General features: G+C 37.1%; 1 protein-coding gene across 1 annotated transcript in view; it reads left to right on the plus strand.

Annotated features, from left to right (window-relative positions):
- The window catches only part of LOC140856470 (uncharacterized), a 42,379-nt gene extending 20,092 nt beyond the window's left edge, over positions 1–22,287 (plus strand). The window contains exons 2-8 of the mRNA XM_073253822.1: positions 4,624–4,868; positions 4,947–5,150; positions 5,253–5,345; positions 5,506–5,607; positions 5,701–6,060; positions 15,190–15,220; positions 22,223–22,287. Of these exons, the coding sequence (XP_073109923.1) occupies positions 4,624–4,868; positions 4,947–5,150; positions 5,253–5,345; positions 5,506–5,607; positions 5,701–6,060; positions 15,190–15,220; positions 22,223–22,287 (1,100 nt within the window). The remainder of the gene's footprint in view (positions 1–4,623; positions 4,869–4,946; positions 5,151–5,252; positions 5,346–5,505; positions 5,608–5,700; positions 6,061–15,189; positions 15,221–22,222) is intronic.
- The last annotated feature ends 3,484 nt before the right edge of the window (positions 22,288–25,771 follow it).

A 25,771-nucleotide genomic window follows, 5' to 3' on the forward strand; every position in this document is an offset into this window, starting at 1 on the left:
TCTTTTGATTAATGTACATATTCTATTGTATCCGTATATTTATTTATTTTTGTACGGATAAAAGAATTATGTACATTGATCAATTGATTGTCCAGTATGGACAGTTTGGAAAATATGAGTAATTCTATAGGTCATTACCATAATCAAATGGTATGCTGAGGGTTCGGAATAAATTTCGGATGGTATTTTCTTTTTGTTCTTCCTATATGGAAGAACTAAGGGGAAATGCTGTCGAAATTTTTTTCGGCTCTTGTTGCATATCATTTGATTTTTGTAATTGACCTATAGAATTAATGCATTTTCTGAATGAGATAGGACCTTCTTTACCTATTAGTTGAAGATAGCAAGCATTTACTATGTAAACTTTATCTAGCTGTTATTTTTTTGGATTTTATGAAATGACTGATATTTTTTACTCATTGCATTAATATAGATTGTATAATTTTTTTTATTTTTAGATAAATTGCAAGTTCGGTCAGTTTTATCCTACAATGGACAAAAGTTGGATAAATAAACCAAGGAATAGTAAAGAATATTTAGATGGAGTTCATGACTTCATTAAATTTGATATGGAGAAAAGTAGTTTGAATGAAAAGATTTTATGTCCATGTCGGAAATGTGTAAATAGTTCTTCTTTAGATCCACAAAATGTTGAAGAATATTTGGTATGGAATAGTTTTTTAAGAGGTTATACCGACTGGATTTTTTATGGAGAATTTATGTTGCCATCATCATGTAACCAATCCCTGACTCATTTTGGATCCACTAGCCTAGAAGACAATTCTGCAAGAGATGATGATATAAGGGGTTTGATCACAGATGCTTTTGGATTTGATATTCAAAATTTAGGAGAATCCAGTAGTATACAAGAAACAGTTGGGATGTTTGATGGATGTACGCATACGGAACGTATGCATGTTGAGGAGCCCATACATACATCTAATGATGAGACAGCTCGTTATCACACCTTAATGAAAGATGCAAACGAAGAATTATATCCGGGTTGTACAAAATTTTCTAAGATTCTTTTCTTGTACATTTATTTCATATAAAATATTTGAATGGATGGTCTGGAAAGAGTTTTACCATGCTGCTCAAGTTATTAAAGGATGCATTTCCAGAAAGCACTCGTTTACCACCATCGTATTATGAAGCCAAGAAAGTAGTAAAGGAATTGGATCTTGGATACGAAAAGATTTATAGTTGTCCGAAAGATTGTATGTTATATCGGGGTGAAAACGCTAATCAAGAGTCATGCAATGTATGTGGATCTTCAAGATGGATAACACAAAAAGAAGATCGAGATGATGTACTGAATGAATTGGATGCAACGCAGAGTAAAAAGAAACCGGTCAAGGTATTGCGTTACTTTCCTCTTATACCTAGATTGAAAAGGATTTATGCATCATCAAAAACAGCTTCATCAATGAGATGGCATCATGAAGGACGTACAAAGGATGGAATGTTGAGACATCCAGCAGATAGTCTTCAATGGAAAGCATTTGATGATAGGCATCCTGATTTTGCCTCTGATATTCGCAGTGTTAGGTTTGGCTTAGCTTCTGATGGCTTCAATCCATTTCGGACCCTGAGTTCTACCTACAGCACTTGGCCAGTCGTTTTGATACCTTACAATTTGCCACCGTGGATGTGCATGAAACAATCATCACTTATCTTGTCAATGGTTATTCCAGGAGATAAGGGTCCAGGCAATGATATTGATATTTTTCTACAGCCTTTGATAGAGGAATTGAAACAATTGTGGGAGGGTGTTGATGCATTTGATGCTTCCAACGGCCAAACATTTAAACTACGGGCAGCTTTGTTATGGACTATTAATGATTTTCCAGCATATGCCAATTTATCTGGCTGGAGTACAAAGGGACGGGTCGCATGTCCTTGTTGTGGAGATTCAACACATTCAATTTGGTTAAAACATGGAGGTAAATTTTGTTACATGGGACATCGTCGTTGGTTGGAAGCAAATCATCCGTTTCGATTTCAGAAAGATTTGTTTGATGGTACTATAGAATTGGGATGTACCCCTATTCCACCTTCTGGAACTGATGTTCATAGACAAATGGATGGCATGAATTACAGCTATGGTAAGCACTCAAAGTCCTCTAAAAAAAGAGGAAGGGATGATGTTGAAAGCTCAGTGCACGAAGGGTTACCAGAAGAAGTCAGTATCAGTACTATAGATGCAGAGGTGTTTCAAGATCCAGACAATTATTTCGAGGATGAAAATGAGGAAGACACACAGATAGCATCTACACAACAGCTAAGTAAATATTTATGAAAAAAATGAAGTATCTTTTTTGACTTACCTTATTGGAAACATAATCTTATTCGGCACAATCTTGATGTCATGCATATAGAGAAGAATGTTTGCGATAATTTACTTGGAACATTTTTAAACCTTGATGGAAAGAGCAAAGATAACATGAAGGCACGTCTTGATTTAAAAGAAATGGGTATCCGACAGGAACTTCATCCTAAAATGCTTGCTAATGATAGAATTTATGTGCCTCCTGCATGTTACACAATGTCTGCTCGAGAAAAGGATAATTTTTTGGGAGTTTTGAAAAGTATCAAAGTACCCGATGGATATGCATCAAATATTTCATGATGTGTGCATCTAAAGGATCGAAAACTTTCAAATCTTAAAAGTCATGATGGTCACATATTGATGCAAGATATTTTTCCAATAGCTTTAAGATCGTCATTGCCGAAACAAGTTGTTACAATTGTACTTCGATTATCGTCATTCTTTAAGGTGTTATGTTCCAAAGTTATTGATCCTCGGAAACTTGATCAGTTAGAATCCGATATTGCAATTACACTTTGCCAGATGGAAAAGATTTTTTCTCCTGGATTTTTCACTATTATGGTACATCTGCTCATTCACCTAGCTTCAGAAGTTAAAGTTGGTGGACCGGTACATTATAGATGGATGTATCCTATTGAGAGGTATTATTACAAACCTTAAATCTTTTGATAATTTTATTAGAAACAACAGCATACTGATATTTTAATAAATATTTAATTTTTGAAGGTATCTTGTGCGTCTTAAAGATTATGTGCGAAATAGAGCCTATCCCGAAGGCTCGATTGCTGAAGCATATATTGCGGATGAATGTTTGACATTTTGTTCAAGATATCTTCAAGGTGTAGAGACTATTTTTAGTCGACCTCAACGGCATAATGACTTTGTGGAGAATGCAGAACTGTATAAGTTCTTAACTGCTGGAAAATTTTTGGAAAGAGGTGAAAGTATTGTACTTGATCAAAAATCCTTAGCACAAGCACATCGTTATGTGTTACTTCATAGTGACATAATATCTGACCATCGCAGGTTAGTATATTTAAGGAATGACATCAAAATTTAAATTTTATATTAGATATAATGTTCTAAATGATATATTTATATTTTATGCAGTGAATTTTTAATTTATCAGAGACGAGCCAATCATAACATTCGTCCTAATGCAAGGATTGAACAGCGATGGTTGGTCGAGTTATTCCCTATGTGGCTTTCGAATCAGGAGTGATTTATATTTAATTATGGGATATATTAATTTTTGATACATATTTAATATCAGATAACTCAACTGCACTTCGTCATATCATTTTTTGTTAGGTATCAAAGATGATGGAGACAAATAATTCAGATGAACTAATAGCTCTTGCTCGAGGACCTAACAAGATTGTGAATAGATATAAAGGTTTCATAATTAATGGCTTTAAATTTCATACTAGAGAACGAGAGAAATTTAGAAAAACACAGAATAGCGGTGTTATGGTGGAAGCGGATGGAAAATCCTATTATGGTGCACTTAAAGATATCTATGAGTTGGATTATTATGGAAAATTTAAAGTAGTACTGTTTAGATGTGATTGGATAGACATAAACTCACCAAGGGGTTTGAAACAAGATGCAAATGGATTTACACTTGTAAATTTTTCAAGGTTGATACACACTGGTGTGTTATTGAAGGATGATCCATTCATTTTTTCATCTCAAGCTCGTCAAGTATTTTATGTACAAGACGCAAAAGATAAAGATTGATTTACTGTCATCAAAACAAAACCTAGAGACTTATATGATATGGGAAACCAAGTAGAGGAGATGACGATGACACTTATACACAATGTATGCCCTATAATTTTGTGCCAGCTGATGATTTAAATACTACGACGATGTTGGTTAGAACAGAATTCGAAGAAAACACTACTGCTTGATTGTTACTGGTAATAATTATTTATGATGTATATATTTTGCATTAATTATTGTGTTATTTTACTCCATATATTAACTGATTCTACCTTTTATTTATATAAATGCTAGGTGACATCATGCGTCGCAGGGGACGATATGCTGGTGTGCAGTTCCAGTTTTCACAGACAGAGGCCGGTACGTCTTCTTCAGCACAGCAGCCTGAGGCCAGTTCAGCTGCACAGCATTCTGAGCCCTGTCCTTCATCATCAGCACAGCACGATCCTCCTGTTCATCAGCCAGATGATGAGATACACGTGCAGGGTATATATTGTCTTTCATGTAATTTTTTTTTATTTCATTTTATGTATATTTATGATATAGTTACTTTTATGTATTTTTTGCAGACGGATCTGGAAGAGTATGCCCCAGACGCGGACCCACAGTAGTAGGAGATGTGTGGCAGATGCGTGAGGGCGAGAGGATTGTTGTGGAGTGCAATCAGCTAGGTCAGCCAATTAAGAAAGCTGCCTGCTTATTGACTTCATTTTTGGGGACTGTTGCTCGGAGGCCTCAGCTATGTCCGTTGGGCTATGCAAAATGGAATGACATGCTTCCAACGTACAAAGTTGAGCTCCTCCGAGTTATAGAGGTAATGAATTGATGTTCATACTGTATATTAATTGTTAATCATTTATATAATTTATTTTATTTAACTTTTTTTTTATAGAGCAAGTTTGTTCTCCCTCCATCCACTCATGATTTTGTAATGAAGTCTCTCAACCGCAAATGGAAAGAATATAGATCACAATTGAAGAAGGACTATATGAGACAGGGTATGACAGAGGAGGAGGTTGCTAGGAATTGTCCTCCTGATGTACCCCCTCATCAGTGGATGGAGTTGGTTCATTATTGGTTCTCCGAGAGGGCACAGGTATATTATCTGTTTATTATCTTTTTTTCCTAAATATTTTATAAAAATATTAATTTTTATTATATATTATATATATAACAAGTTCTTTACTTTATTTTATAGACTTATTCTGCTATTGGTAGAGCTGCACGAGCAGCTCAGTCTGTTCCTCATACATCGGGGTCGAAGAGTTATGCACGACTCCGACAGGAGTTTGTATGTTCCTTAAACTTTCATAATTAACTTTTAATTTTTATGTTGAAATATTTATATAACTAATATCATTATGTATCGTGGATCATGTCTGTATCATGATACTCATATATTTTTTTAAATTATTATAACTGTTTGCTTAAAATTAAAATTATTTATGTAGGAGGATGAGCATGGGAGGGAACCCGGACAAGTGGAGTTTTACCGGATGACTCATACTCATCAGGATGGTACTTTTGTTCGAGATGAGTCGAGAGATTTATATGTACGGCATTATTAATATTATATTTTTTGCAATGATTTAAATTTAATCTTGTTAGCTATTAATGTATAACTCTTGTTTTCAAAAAAAATACAGGAGAGGGCTACATCTCTCATTGCGGAGCGTGACGACGAGTCCGCAGCATCTACACAGCAGAGCCGTATCGAGGCCGAGGTGTTCACAGAGTTGATGGGACCAGAGCGCTACGGCCGAGTGAGGGGTTATGGAGTAGGAGTCACCCCCACTCAGTTATCTGAGGTTAGTAGATATACGCAGCATGCTGTAGCAGATGCTCAGGATTCACGCGTTCGCAGACTCGAGGTGGAGATACAGGAGATTAGACAGAGTCGTGCCGCTGAGATGGAGGAGATGCGACAGAGCCGTGCCGAGATGCAGGCCATGAGGGGACAGATTGATCGCCTTACATCTTTATTAGAGATGTATGGTTCATCTCAGGTAAACACATAATATTAAATATATATTTTTGTATTAATTTAATGATTTATATATTTTTATTTATAGATATGCAAATCATGCTTTTGATATGTTTCTTGTAGGCTCCTGACACATCAGGCACCCTTCGAGATAGCGGCACGTCACGTGGAGACAACGACGACCATCCGCCTGCAGATTGATATTATTTTATTTTTATTGTATTTTTATATTTATTTATATTACTCTTGATTGTAATGGACGATTAGTACTTTATTTTTATTTATATAAAATATTATCTTTTGGTTTGGTTAAATTTTCTATTTAAGTTTGCTTTTGATGTGAATGGTGGTGATGATTGTACAGGTGTGAATGTGAATGTGGTGATTGTACAGGTTTATGTTCGAATAATTGATATAATTTCGTACAGAAATATATGTATTCTTTTTTTTTTTTTATAGATAATACCTGTATTTTTTTTTTCTCTTAAAACCTTTAACGATGCTTATAAGCGTCGTTAAAATTACTTTAACGACGCTTATAAGCGTCGTTAAAGACAAAAAGCCGACGCTTCCAAAAGCGTCTTGGGAGAGTTTATGACGCGGAGTCATTAACGACGCTAAAAAGCACCGTTAAAATTGCTTTTTGCGACGCTTTAAAGCGTTGTTAAAAATATATTTAACGACGCTTATAAGCGTCGTTAAGACAAGTTTAACGACGCTTATAAGCGCCGTTAATGTTAATTTTTACGACGCTTTAAAGCGTCGTTAAAAAATAACGACGCTTTTAAAAAGCGTCGGCGCTTTTCATCTCCACTCTTACATAGGCGACGCTTTGCCGACGCTTTTCGAAGCATCGTAAAGCGAAATAGCGACGCTTTAAAGGGTCGTAAAATAACATTAATAGCGTCGTTAATGACCATATTTTCTGTAGTGATAGGATATTTATAGAGAGAAAAGAAAGAGAATGGATAAATGAAATTGTTATCACTGAAGTGATGCCTCTATGCCTTATTTATAGACACTAATAGCACTAAGATATCCTTTCATCAGGTCTCTCTAAGCCGTCGTAACTTTTTAATCACATCTATTCATTCACCACTCTTATGAATGGTTACTTATCATATCTTCTCATAATGTACCTTTACCACAAGGTATCTCTTCCCAATAGGTATCTTTTCCCAAAAGGCACATTTTCAAGTGAGAACTCTTGGGTCTTTATCTCAATCACAATCACTTTATCTTGAAAGGAAGGAAAGAATATGGAGTTAATGCAATTCCAACAAGTCAAAGAAACCTCGATGTCAGAGGCCAAAGTTGTTGAAACCTGAATCAACAAGTCACTCTCGGATCCATGACTAGATGTAAATGAGCTAGTGGTTACTCTGAATCAACATATCACGATGGATATCAACTAGGCGCACAAGTCTGACCGCCACCAAAAAGTCTAGAGTTCAACATTGTCATTATCCTGTACAATCCATGTCCTGAATGAGACATTAAAGCCATTTGCAAATTGCCTACCTTGCCAAGTCCACCATTGATTCCAAGATTTCATCTGACTTAGTCTGAACTCAATAAGCCACATCAAGCAGTAAACATTCAGCACACAAGAAGCATCAAACACCTCTAACAATCCTAATATATATATTTTTTTCAGAAAATAGTGATCCTAATACATAGATAGAAACACATTAATACACCTTTGGCAGTCACATCTTGGTCATCTCAAGAAAGAGATGTCAACAGCACTAGAAGCATAGGTGAACATAATAATAGAGCCATATGGCTACAAATATTTGATCTGTGGCTCAAGATGTGAACCGAAGGTGTGTTTTGCTGCTGGTTGTTGCTGTTATCATCATGCTTTCCACTCCTTCTTTTCATTAAAAGGAGGTCAGCCATGGACCAGAACTCTTAAGCACAGAAAGCTCCATGTAACAAATTTTTAGAGTTTTATTGCTAGTGAACAACTGTGACATTGATTATCTAAATTTGCTGCTGAATTCCTAACGAACATCATTCTCGGTAAAAGAACAATCTGTGTTGCATGTTGTTATCATTGTCATGATTATTTCTTACTCTTTTCTCATTAAACTTGAGTTGGCTGGGACCATAACTCTTTAGGTGAAGAAAACTGTTTGTAGGATTAAACAGACTTGTGTGACCTGCCTGCACTGGCATTAATTATTTAAAATCTGTGCTGAACTCTTATCCAAGACAATTCTAAGCAAGGAGTGAGCTGCAATAAAATCTACCTTACTTGTCTAGTATAAGAATATACCTTATTAGTTATATCATAATTTAAGCTGATCCAACTAGAAAGCTAACCTCTAAATCCTCTTATACTTTTAAAACAGCTAAGACAAAAAAAGAAAGATGACAAGGTTCGTATCAAGAATTTGTATTAATCTCTAAGGAACAATTACAAGTCAGAGTGAATTATTAGACATTCTTGTGCATGGGACACCTATGCATCAATAAAGGTAACTTTAATAAGTATTCTTACTATTTTTCTCCTTATGAATGATGTGATTTTCCCTAAACAAAGAAGATTAGTACCCAAAAAAAATTCGGTTCGAGGTGGGGTACACCCCTCACATGTTTCAACAATTGTCCTAGAGAAGCTATGTATGTGAAATCACTTATAATTAAACGGTAGGACTAGAATATTTCTTGTTCTGTATTCACACGCTACTTGTGATGTGATTTTCTCTGGACAAAAAAGATTAGTACCAAAAACAAATCAGTCCAGTGGGGTACACCCTGTTAGTTTGAAGACCATGTTTAGTGGCAGTCCAGACCCAGACGCAGCAACTAGAGCAGGCCCAGCCCAGACCCATGCATAAGCTCAGCCCAGTGCACAGGTGCACGAGCGAGCGGCCCAAGCCCAAGCGGTATGGGGTTGATTGGTGCACGCAATATTTCGTGGACTAGACACAGTCCACCGGTGGTTCACCAGATTTGAGCACCATCCGACAGATGAGAGCTCGCCATACACACGATCAGACGGCTGATATCCCTCTTTACCATGTAAAGCAATGGTGGCCCACATTATAGGCGTGATCGGATGGCTCCTCTTCTTTCTGATTTTGATCGAATGGCTGATGGAGTTCTTCGATTGATTTTGGGCATTTTTCAACTAGTTTTCAGGTGCTTTTTGGACCGTGCGATGTAGATCTAACGACAGGCTTCAGAGTTTTCAACTCAACAATGAAACAGAGTCCTTTTTTTATCGCGGTTTAGACTAGTTCTCTCATGATTTCGAGCTCTATTTAAAGGGAACAAGCAGAGGATTGTAAATAGTGAACAGAGAGACCTGAGAGCAAAAAAATAGAAAATTTTTAGAGTGACGTTAGACTCCTTTGAGAGAAAAAGGGTGTTTCTCTTTTGTAAAAGAGAGTGTGTGAGCTTCTTATTTTCTTCTCTAATTTTGTATTTCATTGTGCTATGGATTATTAAAAGAAGAACGTTGAGAAGGTCTTGCTTGTAGACGTAGGCCAACAATCAGACCGAACCACGTAAATCTGATGTGCTTTTTTTTCTCTTATTTTTATTATTTGATTATCTTTCCTATTTTATATTTTATGTTTGTTTTAGTTATCTTTCCTCTACAAAATGATCTTGTTTCCGCTGTGCTTGTGTGCCGTATGGATTGAGGTGTACTCGATTATCCCTCGATCAATCTTTTCAGTTTGGTATCAGAGTAAGGAGATTCTTTTGTAGCTGATTTGATTTGAAACAATGACGGATAAGGTGACGACAATAAAATACGAGATACTGAGGTTTGATGGATCAAACTTTATACTTTGAAAGATGAAAATGCAGGCGGTATTGATCAAGGATGGTTTTGAAATTACTTTGCAAGAAAAAAAATACAAACCTCAAGAGATGACGGATGGACAATATGAGGAGAAAGACAAGCTGGCAATGGCGAATCTTTATTTGATGTTGGATTATTCGGTATTGTTCCACATCGAGGTCGAGACTACTGCAAAAGGGGTTTGGAAAAAATTGAAGAACTTCTATGAAAGAAAGTCTTTGATAAATAAAATCTATTTAAGACGGTAATTATATAATCTAAAGATGAAGGACGGGGCATCAGTTTAAGAGTACTTGGGTATATTCAATTCCATTGTAAGCAAGTTTGCAGCCCTAGATATCAGAATTGAAGATGAAGAGAAGGCTAGCATTCTATTTTGTTCTTGTTGGATTTGTGCCCTAGAAGTCAATTGTTGGTTGACATATTATGTAATTTTTGAGCTTATATTTATACTTATAATTTTTTATTATCAATAAAGGACTTTTTTCTTTTCAATCATATTTATGTGTCGATGATTTGTCTTAAAAATTAACAAAGATGATTTTTGTATATTCTTAAAGAGTTAAAAATTTGAGACATATATTAATTAGTGATTAATTTCTAAATGCTCCCGATCAATGGATCGTCACGGAGGACAGTGATCAATCCATTTGAGATCGATGCACGGTTCACCTCCCTTGTGGACAGATGAGTTTCGGATCTGCGATGTAGAGACACTGAGATGAAGGTGCAGATGGTTGTTAGAGAATAACTTGTACTGAACGTGACCAACACGAGAACCACATAGATGTCTACTCACTCATCAGTGATCTTCTCGATGCTGCAGTGGTGTGAGTGATCCTTTGACCTGTAGTGTCATTGGCTATTCGCAGTGAGGCTACTGAGTTTGACTGCACATTCTCTTGGTCCCTAGCCATTCGGATCCTTTCTGTGTATGTTGACTTCAGTAGGTTCAGATTCAGTATTTGGAGTAGGATGCACCTAGATGGGATCTATCGATCTTGGTAGAAAAAGAGAAGTCCTATGTGATTTGTGAGACTGAGTTCAGAAAATTTTTGGCCAAAGCAAGTGTGAATACTGGAAAAATTTTTTTACGGGATTCATAAATGAACTCGAGTCGAGTCAATCTAGCATATGACTGACGATGGGGTCTGACGAGCTCTCCATGACCTCCGTCAAGTCGGGACTCATAATAGAAAGATTGAATCATACGATAACTGCACCTAGAGATTCATACTTTCATTCTACTGGATTGTCACTATATACTGCTAGGTGTCACTGATGGATTGTAAGACTCATTGGACGTCATCTTGATGATCGATGGCCCTTGAAGGATAGAATTGAAAATATTCCAACCCATCGAAAAGAGTTTCGATGATATTGTGATAAAGATCATGATATATCTCACTACCAGATAGAATGAAACCTATAGGGTCACACATTAAGGGATTTAATCTCTAATTTATCAATTGGACTTATAAAGTTTCAATTGGATTAGGGTTTATTGAAAACTTATTAGGTTTATGAGAACCATGCTAGCATACGGTTAAACATAATTCTTCTTGGGACTTTGATTTGATCAAGTCTATAGCCTTGAACCTAACCTAAATTTATTTGGATTTAATTGGGCTCTTAATTGTGAGCCCAAAAGGATTTGATTAAGTCAATTAGTTGGCATAATTATCCTAACATTATCTCTTCTTTATCTCCTAATTATCTCTAAGTATGCATGTAGAATGGATGGAAGAATTTGTGGCGCATCTTTTTCTTTTTGAAAATTATTGGGCACCATATCCTAGAGGGGCCCACCCCTCTTATGTGTCATGATATGGAGGAGAGAGAGTGGGGTCCACGCCCCATCTCTTTTGACTAGAGATCCCTTTGTGGGATGTCAAGAGTTGGCGCCCCAACTATCTGACATATATTTCATGGATGTCTGTTGTACATACTTAAAAGAGCTGATTAATTACTATTTATATCTGATTTTATTTGGTATAAATCAGATTTAAAAGGTAAAAAATTCTTATGAGATAAGTTCTACCTTTTTAAGTTGATAGGATTCCTAATACGTATCAGGATTTGTGTCTATTTAAGGGAGGCTTCTAGGGTTTCAAGATTGATTGATTTTTGATCAAGAAAATTCCTCTCTCCCTCTCCACACCTTCTCTTCTTCTTTTTCTTCCTTTCCACACCCAAAAGTTGGATGCATTCCTTCCATATGCCAAGAAACAAGGTTTGCTGACTTAAAGATTGAAGATCGAGGAGAGAAAGAAAAGGCTGCAGATCAAAGGAGTTGGTTTCACAGTTGAGATCAAAGTAGTTGATCAAAGTCTTTAAGGTCAATGTTCTTCTTGAGAAGAAGAATCTCATATGAGAAGAAAAAATTTGAGATCAATCCTGGTGGATACCTGTAGAGGCTGGACAAGTGTGCGGCTTAACCTTCTACGAATCCGAGATCATCGAAAATGGTGAATTTCTACCCGCGCAAAGGTAATGAGATCTGATATCATAATTTTTTTTTAAATTTTAGATTGATAATATGTGCTTTCCTTGAGTTTGGATAGGTTTAGATCTGGTATCTTGCATGTGGGGTTAAAGGGTTTAATCCGATTTATTTTTTGCTGCTTATTTTCAAAATTTTTGAAATCTACACATGCTGCTTATCAGATTTTTTAATAGTGGTATTAGAGCCACATGTTTTGAAAACACATGATCTGATTTTTAAATTAGATCTAAAAGTTTTAATGATTTAAAATCAATTTTGTGTTGATATAAGATTGTCCTGGTTTAGGGTTTACCTCCTATACTGCAAAGGTTGTCCTAGCATAAGATTGATCGATTTTGAAAATTATTTTAAAAATAATTAAATCAAATTTTTTAGATCTAAAAATTAATATATGTGATATATTTAATTTATATTTAGATCTAAAATTAGAATGATTAAAAATTTACATCAAATTGATATAAGGTTATCCTGATATAGGGTTTACTTTCTATATTGTAAGGGTTGTCCTAGTTTGATGTGAATCAATTTTTGAAAAGATATTTTTAAAATATTTTAATTATTATTTTAGATCTAATTATATATATATTTGATATGTATAAATTTAGTTTTAGATCTGAAATTAATATATATGTGATGCATATTTGATTTAGATCTGAAACTACATATATTCGATAAATAAAACTTGGTTTAGATCTGAAACAGTTTCAAAATCATAAGTCATTAATTACATGCAATGAAATATAATCTAAAAGTTATTTTTAGATCTAAAATTATGTTGTTGTATGTGGGTATGGGTTGAACAAATTAAGTCTAAGTGAACAAACTACAATAAGGTCTAATTGATTAGATCAGGCTAGAATCTGTCTTCAATTTTGAGCAGTTGATTGAATCTAATCGATGGATGATTAGGATTAGATCAAAGGAGCTCAAAGTTGACTTTAGTTGTAGTTGACCGTATCGATTCATATTTTGATGTGAGTTGATTGACTTAAGATCGAATTTGGCTTAATGGTTCAGGTCCGTCTCTATAGGTTAATCTAATCGATTCTAATCAACCAATTTAGTGTCTAAGACAAGTATTTAGATGGTGATTATTTAATTGGTTCTATTGTCTGACCTGATCAATTTTGATTGGTATCTAAAAAAAGCAATGGAGAGACCCCCATGCATCTTAACTTACCTGGCTATCTTGGGAGATTCAGTTTTGTGTTGGGTTACTTGTTTACTTGAGTTCATCCATGCCAACTAAGATGGTTAGACATATTGATGTGCCGACCTGATTTAATCAGTCGGATGTCAAATCTACTGATTTAAAAGAGATCTAAACCTAATTTTCTTCATTAAATATTAAGTTTAGAGGTCTTCCATCGGTGTAGAGATGCGGGTACCTTTCTAGCATTGATCATTCTCGACTGGTTACAGTGGTTCGATTGCATCGAGAAGGTACAACCACTCTATTGATATTTGATGTCCCGGGGTAGAGATGGGGTTGGTCCCAATAACTGTTAGGTGAAGATCCTAATAATGGCTTTGTGCCCACTAGTGAACGATGGGTCTGGCTTAACTAAGGAATATGCCAATAACTGTTAGGTGAGGCAACAGGACTTAGAGACCAAGCCCACTGCATCTTGCTTAGTGAAGTAATGAACAAAGTATTGTCCACTCATCAGTCTGTACTTACCAATAACTGTTAGGTGAGGTGTGTATAGATTAATGAGACTGCAGTACCCACTTAAAACTGATCGCGTATAGGTTTCCGTTTCTCCACCCGAGGAGCGTGGGAGATTCGAGAAAATAGTGGAAGCCTTTGTTTGTTTTTAAAATTTTTAGAATAAATAATATTATAAATATAAAATCTAACTAGAAACTGTTCTCTTTGCAGATAACCATGTCAAGTTCAAACCCCTTAGCCCGAATCTTTGATACAAATAGGTTGACCGGTACCAATTACAAAGACTGGCTTCAAAATTTGAGAATTGTTCTCAATTCAAAAAAATTCACCCATATCCTCGATCAGGAAGCGGCTGCATTACCTGCTTGCCCATCTGCTGATCAACGAGCTGCACTTGAGAAGTGGATAGACGAAGATAACAAGGCAAAGTACTGCATCTTAGCATCCATGTCCAATGATCTTCAGTAGCAGCATGAAGATATAAGGACTGCCAGAGAGATGCTGGTTCACCTGCAAGAGTTGTATGGTGAACAGAGTCGCACAGCTCGCTTTAAGGTCTCCCAGAGATTTTTCAGAATGAAGATACGTAATGGGCAAGCTGTCAATGATCATTGTTTGATAATGATCAAGGACATAGAGGAGCTTCAGAAGCTCGGTATGAATATGGACAAGAAATTGCAGGTGGATCTGATCCTTCAGTCTCTTCCTGACTCATATGGGTAGTTCATTATGAACTACCATATGAATAAGATTGATGCTACTTTGTCAGAATTATTGAATATGCTGGTGACTGTAGAGGGCACCTTGAAAAGTTCAAGGGGCAAGTTCTAACTGTGGAGCGGGCTTCCTCTAAAAGAAAGTCTTCTTTCAAGAAAAAGAAAAAGCTCGCAAAAAGTAGAAGAATGAGGCCAAGCCCAAAAAATAGGTTTCGAAGAAGGCTAAGGATAAAGAAAAATATTTTCATTGCAATGTCGAAGGCCACTGGAGAAGGAACTGTCCGACCTACCTGGTGACTATCAAGAGCAGGAAGAAGGATGGGCCTTCTGAAGGTACGTCTGAGTTGCTCGTTATTGAAACTAATCTAATGGTTTCCTCTTCTTCTAGTTGGATTCTTGATTCTTGTTCAAGTGCACATTTATGTACTTCAATGCAGGATCTTGAAGAAGTTAAGAGGCTAAGGGAAGGTGAGATCACTCTTCGAGTCGGTAATGGAGCAAGGGTTGCTGCTGTGGCCGTCGGGACCTACCCTTTATGACTACCATTAAGATTTAGTTTGCTTTTAAAAGATTATTTCTATGTATCTGTAGCCAGTAAAAATTTGATTTCTGTCTCTGTGCTGGCACAAGATAATTATAATTTTTATTTCAATAAAGATATGTGTTCTATTTATTTTGAAAATAAACTTATGGCACATGCTTTCTTGATTGACGGTCTTTACCATTTGTATACGGATGCAAGTATAAACATTAACGAGTGAATAGTAAATGCTATAGGGTCTAAGAGATCTAGAGATAGGATCAACCAAAAGTATCTGTGGCACCTTAGGCTAGGCCGTATTGGAGAAGATAGACTCATCAAATTGGAGAAAGATGGTCTTCTTGGACCACTGACTTTCGAGTCTTATTTAGTCTGTGAATCATATCTTCAAGAAAAAATGATCAAGCTATCCTTTATAGGACAAGGAGAAAGGACCACTGAGATATTAACCCTGGTACACACTGATATGTGTAGTCTATTTGATGTATAAGCCAGGGGTGGCTATTCTACTTCATAACCTTTACTGATGATTATTCACGGTATGGGTTCATGTATCTGATGCACCGAAAGTCTGAAGTATTTAAAAAATTCATAGAATTCAGACATGAAGTAGAAAAACAGACTGAAAAACTCATAAAGGTTCTTCGATCAGATCGAGGAGGAGAATACCTTGGTAGAAAATTTTGGACCTATCTATAGGACAATGGTATAGTCTCACAGTGGACACCTCCAGAGATGCTTCAACTCAACGGGATATCTGAAAGGAGGAATCGGACCCTATTAGATATGGTTTGATCCATGATGAGCTTCACAGACCTTCCTGACTTTCTCTGGGGACATGCTTTGCTTTCTGCGATTCATCTCTTGAATCGGGTTTCCTTTAAATTCGTTCCTACCATACCATATGAATTATGGCATAGTAAGAAGCCAACTCTTGAGTACCTCAAGATTTGAAGATGTCCGATCCATGCCAAGCAACAGCAGGCGAACAAGTTAGAGGCTAGATCATTTAGGTCTCATTTTATAGGGTATCCTAAGGAAACCATGGGATACTACTTCTATCTTCCTGAGGGTCATAATGTGATTATGAGTCACCATGCCGTCTTCTTAAAAAAAGAGTTTATCCAAGATGGAGGCAGTGAGAGGAAGATTGAGCTCGAAGAGAAAGTCTCTGAAGAGCATCAAGTCTAAGGACCTAAACTCAATAATGAGTCAGTAGATGTGATACCTACTCCATCTCGTAAATCAAGTAGAGTCTCCCATCCTCCTGAAAGATACTTAGGTATTCTTATAGAAGATTTAGAGGAAGCGTTCCTTGTGAGAGATAGAAATATTAGGAATGATCTCAAAACCTACGATGAGACAATGTTAGATGTGGACTCTGAAAAATGGATGGATGCAATGAAGTCAGAAATTGACTCTATGCATTCTAATCAAGTTTGATCCTTAGTAGATCCACTTGAAGGTATTGTACCTATTAGGTGTAAATAGATTTACAAAAGAAAGATTGGCTCGGATGGTAAGATAGAGACCTATAAGGCAAGGTTAGTTGCGAAAGATTACAGTCAACGCAAAGGCATAGACTATCATGAAACCTTTTTGCACGTAGCCATACTGAAATTCATCCGTATTCTACTTGCTATAGCAGTATTTTATGATTATAAAATCTGACAGATGGATGTGAAAACTGTCTTCCTAAATAGATATCTTGAGGAAGATATCTATATGGAGCAATCTCTGGGTTTCACGTCCAGTGATAGTGATCACAAGGTCTGCAAGCTGTAAAGGTGCATATATGGACTCAAGCAAGCATCTCAGAGTTGGAACACTTGCTTCAATGATGTGATCAAAATATTTGATTTCATCAAAAATGAGGAGGAGCCATGTGTGTATAAAAAGATCAGTGGGAGCGCTGTCACATTCCTTGTATTGTACGTGGATAACATCCTCTTGATTGGAAATGATATTCCTATGCTGATGTCGATCAAAGTATGGTGGTCGAAAGAGTTCGTCATGAACGATCTAGGAGAAGCTTCCTATATTCTTGGTATAAAGGACTATAGAGATAGATCCAAGAGAATGATAGGACTCTCACAGCATATATACATAAAGGAGGTGCTGAAGAGGTTCAGCATGAAAAACTCTACGAGGGGTCTTTTGCCCCTTAGACATGGCATTCATCTCTCCAAGAAGATGTGCCCTGACATACTTGAGGAGATCCAGCATATGAGTAAAATCTCTTATGCTTTGGTAATAAGGAGTTTTATGTATGCCATGTTATGTACACGCCCTAATATAGCACTTGCCGTGAGTGTCACGAGTAAACATCAGGCGAATCCAGGTGAAGAACACTAGATTGATGTTAAAAACATCCTTAAGTACTTGAGAAGGACTGAGGATTTGATATTGGTCTTTGGTGGAAGATCGGAGTTGAAAGTTGAGGGATATACCGATTCAGATTTTATAGCTGATATCAATGATAGAAAGTCTACATCAGGATGTATCTTCTTGTGTAATGGTGGTGTGGTTAGCTGAAAAGTTTCAAGCAGCCGATCATTGCAGATTCAATTATGGAAGCCAAGTATATTGCCACCTCTGAAGCTAATAAGGAAGCCTTTTGGTTCAAAAAGTTCGTTGCGGAGCTGGGTGTGATAACATCAGATGCCATTGCACTGTACTGTGGCAACAACGGTGCCATAGCTCTCGCTAAGGAGCCCAGGTCTCATCAGAAGTCTAAGTATATAGAGCGGCGATTTCATATCATACGCAAATACCTTGAGAAGAAGTTCGTCGAGGTGCAGAGAGTGGACTCTGCGCTGAATGTGGCGGACCACTGATCAAGCCTCTCAGCCAATAGAAGACCGAAGCTCACCTTGAGAAGATGGGTCTTAGGTATATGGCCAATTGGCTTTAGGTCAAGTGGGAGTTTGTTGGATTTATGTCATAGAAGTCAATTGTTGACTGACACATTATATAATTCTTGGACCTATACTTATACTTATAATTTTTTATTATCAATAAAAGATTTTTTCTTTTCAATCATGTTTATGTGTCTATGATTTGTCCTAGAAATTAATAAAGATGATTTTTTTATATTCTTAAAGAGTTAAGAATTTGAGATATACATTAATTAGTGGTTAATTTCTAAATACTCTCGATCAATGGATCGTCACGAAGGACAGTGATCAATTCATTTGAGATCGATGCATGGTTCACCTCTCTTATGGACAGATGAGTCTCGGGTCAACGGTGTGAAGACACTGGGGTGAAGGTGCAGGTGATTGTTAGAGAATAACTTACACTAAGCGTGACCAATACGAAAATCACATAGATGTCTACTCACTCGTCAGTGATCTTCTCGATACTGTAGTGGTGTGAGTGATCTTTTGATCTACGGTGTCATTGGTTATTCGCAGTGAGACTATTGAGCTTGACTGCACATTCTTTTGGTCCCTAGTCATTTGGGTCCTTGCTGTGTATGTTGGCTTCAGTAGGTTCAGGTTCGCTGTTTGGAGTAGGATGCACTTAGATGAGATCTATCGATCTTGATAGAAAAGGAGAAGTTCTATGTAATTTGTGAGACTGAGTTCAGAAAATCTTTGGCCAAAACAAGTATGAATATCGAAAAAAAATTTTCACAGGATTGTCAAATGAACTCAAGTCGAGTCAATCTAGCATATGACTGATGATGGGATCTGATGAGCTCTCTATGACCTCCGTCAAGTCGGGACTCACAATAGAAGGACTGAATCATACGATAACTATACCTAAAGATTCATACTTTCATTCTACTAGATTGTCACTACATACTGCTAGGTGTCACTGATGGATTGTGAGACTCATCGGGTGTCATCATGATGATCGATGGCCCTCGAAGGGTAGAATTGAAAATATTTCAATCCATCGTAAAGAGTTTCGATGATATTGTGATAGAGATCACAATATCATCGAAACTACCAGATAGAATAGAATCTATGAGATCACACATTAAGGGATTTAATCTCGAATTTATCAATTGAACTTATGAAGTTTCAATTGGGTTAGGATTTATTGAAATCTTATTAGGTTTATGAGAATCATGCTAGCACACGATTAAACCTAATTCTTTTTGAGACTTTGATTTGATCAAGTCCATAGCCTTAAATCTAAGCTAAATTTATTTGGATCTAATTGGGCTCTTAATTGTGAGCCCAAGAGGATTTAATTAAGTCAATTAGTTGGCATAATTATCTTAACATTATCTGTTCTTTATTTTTTAATTATCTCTAAGTATGTATGTGGAATAGATGGAAGAATTTGTGGTGCATCTTTTTTTTTTAAAAATTATTGGACGCCATATCCTAGAGGGGCCCACCTCCTCTTATGTGTCATGACATGGAGGAGAGAGAGTGGGGTCCATGCCCCATCTCTTTTGGCTAGAGATCCCTTTGTGGGGCGCCAACAATCACCTGACATGTATTCTATGGATGCCTGTTGTACACACTTAAAAGGGCTGATTAATTATTATTTATATCTAATTTTATTTGGCATAAATCAGATTTAAAAGGTAGAAGATTCTTATGAGATAAAAATCTACCTTTTTAAGTTGATAGGATTTCTAATATGTGTCAGGGTTTGTGTCTATTTAAAGGAAGGCTTCTAGGGTTTCAAGATTGATTAATTTTTTGATCAAGAAAAATTTCTCTCTCCCTCTCCATGCCTCCTCTTCTTCTTTTTCTTCCTTTTCATACCCAAAAGTTGGGTGCATTCCTTCCACACGCCAAGAAACAAGGGTTGCTAATTTAGAGATTGAAGATCGAGAAGAGAAAGAAAAGGTTGCAGATCAAAGGAGTTGGTTTCATAGTTGAGATCAAAAGAGTTGATCAAAGTCTTCAAGATCAAGGTTCTTTTTGAGAAGAAGAATCTCATACAAGAAGAAAAAGTTCGAGATCGATCCCGGTGGATGCCCATAGAGGTCAAACAAGTGTGCGGCTAAACTTCCTACGAATCCGAGATCATTGAAAGCGATGAATTTCTACCAGCGTAAAGGTAATGAGATCCGATCTCATAATTTTTTTTTAAATTTTAAATTTATAATATGTACTTTTTTTGAATTTGGATAGGTTTAGATCTGGTATCTTGCATGTGAGGTTAAAGAGTTTAACCCGATTTATTTTTTGCTGCCTGTTTTCAAAATTTTTGAAATTTACACATGCTGCTTATCCGATTTTTCAATAGTTCTATATCGAAGTCTTGGGATAATCTTATTATGAACTTGAGTCACGTTGAAACTCTCAAGATGGAGTTAGTTGTTGCATTATTGCTTACAGAAAAGATGAGGTGAAAATCTAGCTAAGGAAGCTCTTTAGCAGAGACCATGGTAGCACGAGACAGGCCTTTGAAAAGGAAACGTGGTGATCGAGGAAAGACAAGATCTAAATCCAAGGACAAAAAGAAGATGAAATGCTGGAATTATGAAAAATCAGAGCATGTAAAGAAAGATTGTCGAGCTAAAAGAGTTGATACAAAATCTGAATCGAAAAAATTTTAAGACAATGTAGCAGAAAGTGAAACTGGTTCAGCTACTTCAGATGACGAAGATGTATTGACGGCATTAGAGAGATCCAAACTCACACGTCATTATATTTTGAATTTGGGGGCATCTTTTCACATGACTCTTTTTAGGGAGTGGTTTCATACATATAAATCATGAGATGGAGGAGTTATCTATTCGGAAAATAATACAACTTGTCCTGTGATTGGAGTAGGAGATGTTCGGATCAAGATATTTGATGGTATAGCTCAGATGGTTTCTAATGTACGATATATTCTTGTATTTCACAAGAGTCTACTATTATTTGAAAAGTTTTGTAAGCAAGACTTAAAGTTTATCAGGGAGAAAGATCAATTGAATGTATCCAAAGGGTGTTTGGTGGTGATAAGGAGAGTACAAATAGGTGGCCTTTATAAATTAGTGGGCGAGACTCAGGTGGGAAAGACAGCAGTAGCAAGTACAAAGATGATATCTCCGATGGTTTGGCATCAATATTTGAGACATATGAGCGAGTGTGGGCTATAATTATTATTAAATAAGGAACTTCTTTTGGGATGCAAGTCAGCGCCATTGGAATTTTGTGAAGATTGTATCTATAATAAATAAAGAAAGATCTCTTTCTCTTTATCATAGCAGCGGAGTAAAAAAATTTTTGAGCTAATCCACTCGGATACTTGGGAGTTGTCTAATAGAGCATTGGGTGGGTGTTCCTACTTTGTCTTCTTCATTGATGACTATTCTCGAAAGGCTTGGATATATATTCTAAAGCAAAAATCTGATGCCTTTGAAACCTTCAAGAAATTTAAGGCTCTGATAGAAAATGAAAAAAATTTGAAAAATAAATGCCTACGTTCTGATCATGGAGGAGAATATTGCTCCAAGAAATTTAAGGAGTTTTGTGATGAACATAAAATTTGGTGACAACTTATGATTCTCGAGATACCACAGCAAAATATTATGGCAGAGAGGTTTAATAGAACACTCATGGATAGAATCCATAGTATGATGAGTACTGCAAAATTTGACAAGAGCTTTTAGATAGAGACTGTAAGCACGGCTTGTTACTTAATCAATCGAGCACCGACAAAATCATTTGGGTTGAAAATATCAATAGAACTTTGGAGTGGCAAGTCAGTAAATTATTTTCATCTCTGTGTCTTTGGATGTGATGCATATATGTGGATTCCAAAAGAGAAGAGGACAAAATTGGACAGGAACTCTCAGAGGTGCATTTTTCTTGGCTATGCTAAAAGAGTAAAGGAGTATCGATTGTGGGACCCTACTACCCACAAGATCATTGTTAGCTAAGATATTATTTTTAATAAAGAATATTTTCAAGACATCAAGAAAAAGTAAGATGATGAAATCATTACTTTTATTGAGTTCTTTGATGCAGGCGATGAGGTGCAAGTAGAACAAGCACAAGTGAACGACGATGGACTGGGCGCGGAGTCTCCATAATCACCTGAGGATGCTATCTCACTGGATGAGCCACCAATGGAGTCTGAGCAGCCTAGGAGGGTCATTAGACCTTTTGTCAGATATGATGACTATGTCACTTCTTTCATTCCTTCTGAAAATTATGTTTGTGTTTATGTTGCTTTGGCAAAAGAGGACGAGCCAACTTCATACAAGGAGGCATGTGAGTCCACTAATGTTGGAAAGTGGCATTATGCTATGAAGGAGATAGAGTCACTCTAGAAAAACAAGACTTGGTAACTTGTAGTTCTACCAGAGGAGAAGAGTCCGATCAGATGTCGGTGGGTCTATAAAGTAAAGAATGATACAAATAAAAATGTGAAAAGATTCAAAGTGCGGTTGGTGGTGAAGGGTTATACTCAGAAGCTAGAAATTATTTTGATGAGATCTTCTCATTGGTGGTTCATCTTACTCCTATTCGGATTGTTCTGACAATCGTGGCAGTCATGGATTTGAAGTTTGAGCAGATAGATGTAAAGACAGCTTTCTTGCATGGTGACTTGGAGGAGGAGATCTATATAGCGCAACCTAAAAGTTTTGTTGAAAAAGGCAAGAAGGAGTTGGTTTGTTGACTGAATATATCGTTGTATGGTCTTAAACAGACATTGAGGTGTTGGTACAAATGATTTGATTTCTTTATTGTAAGTTTGAGATTTGATCGACTGGAGGTAGATCATTGTGCATATTTTTGCAGTTATGATGATGGAAGCTTCTGTATCTTACTGTTGTATGTCGACGATATGGTGGTTGTAGAGAATAGTGGGAGTCGGATATCAGATCTGAAAACTCAGTTGACTGAGAAGTTCAAGATAAAGGACTTAGGAGTCGTGAACCAAATACTCAGGATAAAGGTGCTACAGGAGAGGAAGGATAGGAAGGTCTGGCTTTCACAAAAAGGATGTATGGAGAAAGTTCTACGGTGCTTCAATATGTAGAATATAAAGTCGGTGTCTATCCTATTTTCTATTCAGTTGAAACTGTCAGTAGAGCAATCATCCAGCATGGAGCAGAAAAGGCTGATATGGCCTGGATACCATATTCATCAGCAGTAGACAGCCTTATGTTTGTCATGGTATGCACAAGATCAGACATTGCACAAGCAGTGGGAGTTGTGAGCCGGTATATAGTGAATCCAGATAGCGACCATTGGATAGCAGTAAAGTGGATCCTCTGGTATCTGAGGAGGATGACTGATCATTCACTCCGTTATGGTTCAGTGGGTTTGGAGTGCATTGGGTATGCGGATTCTGATTTTACAGGAGATCAGGATAAGAGAAGATCTACCATAGGCTGTGTTCTCCATGGACGGCGGTGCTATTAGCTGAGAGTCTAAGCTTCAGTTAGTAGTGGCATTATCAATGACAGAGATAAAGTATATTGCAGTGGCATATGCATGTAAAGAAGCTGTCTGGCTCAAGAAGCTTTTTGAAGACTTCAAGGTGAAATAGGATGTGATGAGGGTGAATTGTAATAGTCAAAGCATATTGAACTTGGCGAAAAATCCGGCATTTCACTCTTGGACGAAGCATATTGACATTCACTATCACTTGGTGAGAGATGTGGTTGATGATGGTCTAGTCTCATTGTTGAAAATTCATACAGATGCAAATCCAACAGATGTGTTGATAAAATCAATGACTCGAGGGAAGTTCAATTGGAGCAAAGCTTCTCTCGATCTTGGAGCTACATGAGGAGTGGGAGGTTGGCAAGGCCTCTAGGAATGACGTTCTTGTAAGTTCGGCACATGTCTTCAAGTGAGAGAATTATTAGCTTGAAGCCCATGCTCAGCAGCAATCCAGACCCAGACCCAATAGCCAGGCCAAGCTCGACCCAGACCCACGCGCGAGCTCAGCCCAGTGGATGGGCACACGAGCAAGCGGCCTACGTCCACGCACATGGGTGCGCATGCACGAAAGCGATGGCCCAAGCCCAAGTGGTGCGGGGCTGATCAGTGCATGCAATATTTCATAGATCAGGCACGGTCCATCGGTGGTTCACCAGATCTGAGCACCATCCAACAGACGAAAGCTCGCCATACACGCGATCGGACGGCTGATATCCCTCTTTACCATGTAAAGTGGTGGTGGCCCACATCATAGGTGTGATCAGTCGACTCCTCTTCTTCCTGATTTTGATCGAACGGTTGATGGCATTCTCCAATTGATTTTGGGTGTGTTTCAGCTGGTTTTCATGTGCTTTTTGGACCGTGCGATGCAGATCCAACGGCAGGCTTCAGAGTTTCCAATTCAACAATAAAATGGAGTCCTTTTTTATCGCGGTTTGGGCTAGTTCTCTCATTATTCCGAGCTCTATTTAAAGGGCACAGGCAGAGGCTTGTAAATAGTGAATAGAGAGATCCGAGAGCAAAAAAACAATGAATTTTTAGAGTGATGTGGGACTCTTTTGAGAGAAAAAGAGTGTTTTTCTTTTATAAAAGAGAGTCTGTATGAGCTTCTTATTTTCTTCTCAAATTTTGTACTTCTTTGTACCATGGATTATTAATAGAAAAATGTTGAGGAGGTCTTGCCCGTGGATGTAGGCCAACAATCAGGTCGAACCACGTAAATCTGATGTACTTTCTTTTCTCTTGATTTTATTGTTTGATTATCTTTCCTATTTTATGTTCTACATTTGTTCTAATTATCTTTTCTTTACAAAATGATCTTATTTTCACTGTGCTTTTATGCTGTATGGATCGAGATATGCTCGATTATCCCTCAGCCAATCCTTTCACACCCCTAACAAGTTATCGACAATTGTCCTAGAGAAGTTATGTATGTGAAATCACTTATAATTAAAGGATAGGACTAGAATATTCCTTATTCAGTATTCACACACTATTTGTGACGTTATTTTCTCTAAACAAAGAAGATTAGTACATGTTGGTGCTAAAGTTCATTGACGCCGTATTCGCTGGAGTTGCAGGTGTGAACAGGAGCCTCCAGATGGTGTATCTGCAAAAAGTTCGGATCGAAAAATATTCTGACAGAAACTCTCCAATGCTCAAGTCAGCTAGAAGAACCAACAAATAGAGGACCGTGGGGCTTAAAATTATTGCATACCTGGGGTTAATCTTTTTATCTCCTTTTATAGACGAAGGTCGAAGTCATAGTCACAGGTGGACTGGCATGATTATACGAGATTTGAGATAGATTTTGCGTAATATGCCAACTATTTGAGAGATTTTCGTGTCATGAAGATCATGGTTGCCTTATCTGCTCCTTGATGATTGTTATCCAAATGGCGCTAGCTTTTTGAATTTTGATTTGGTCGGTTCAGGTCGATCAGGGCTCGGTATTAGTCGATGATGAGTTTGAACTGTATACTGACCGACTAGGAGTCAACATCAAATTATGGACGATTAAAGATTGGCGCCAAGAGCCGCTTGATGAGGGATCGGTCAAAGATACTACCTGACCAAAGGTCGGTATTACATGATTAGGGATCGAATACAAGATGATGGTCG

Source organism: Elaeis guineensis, chromosome 1, assembly GCF_000442705.2.
Source record: "Elaeis guineensis isolate ETL-2024a chromosome 1, EG11, whole genome shotgun sequence".
In the NCBI taxonomy this organism is placed as follows: domain Eukaryota; kingdom Viridiplantae; phylum Streptophyta; class Magnoliopsida; order Arecales; family Arecaceae; genus Elaeis; species Elaeis guineensis.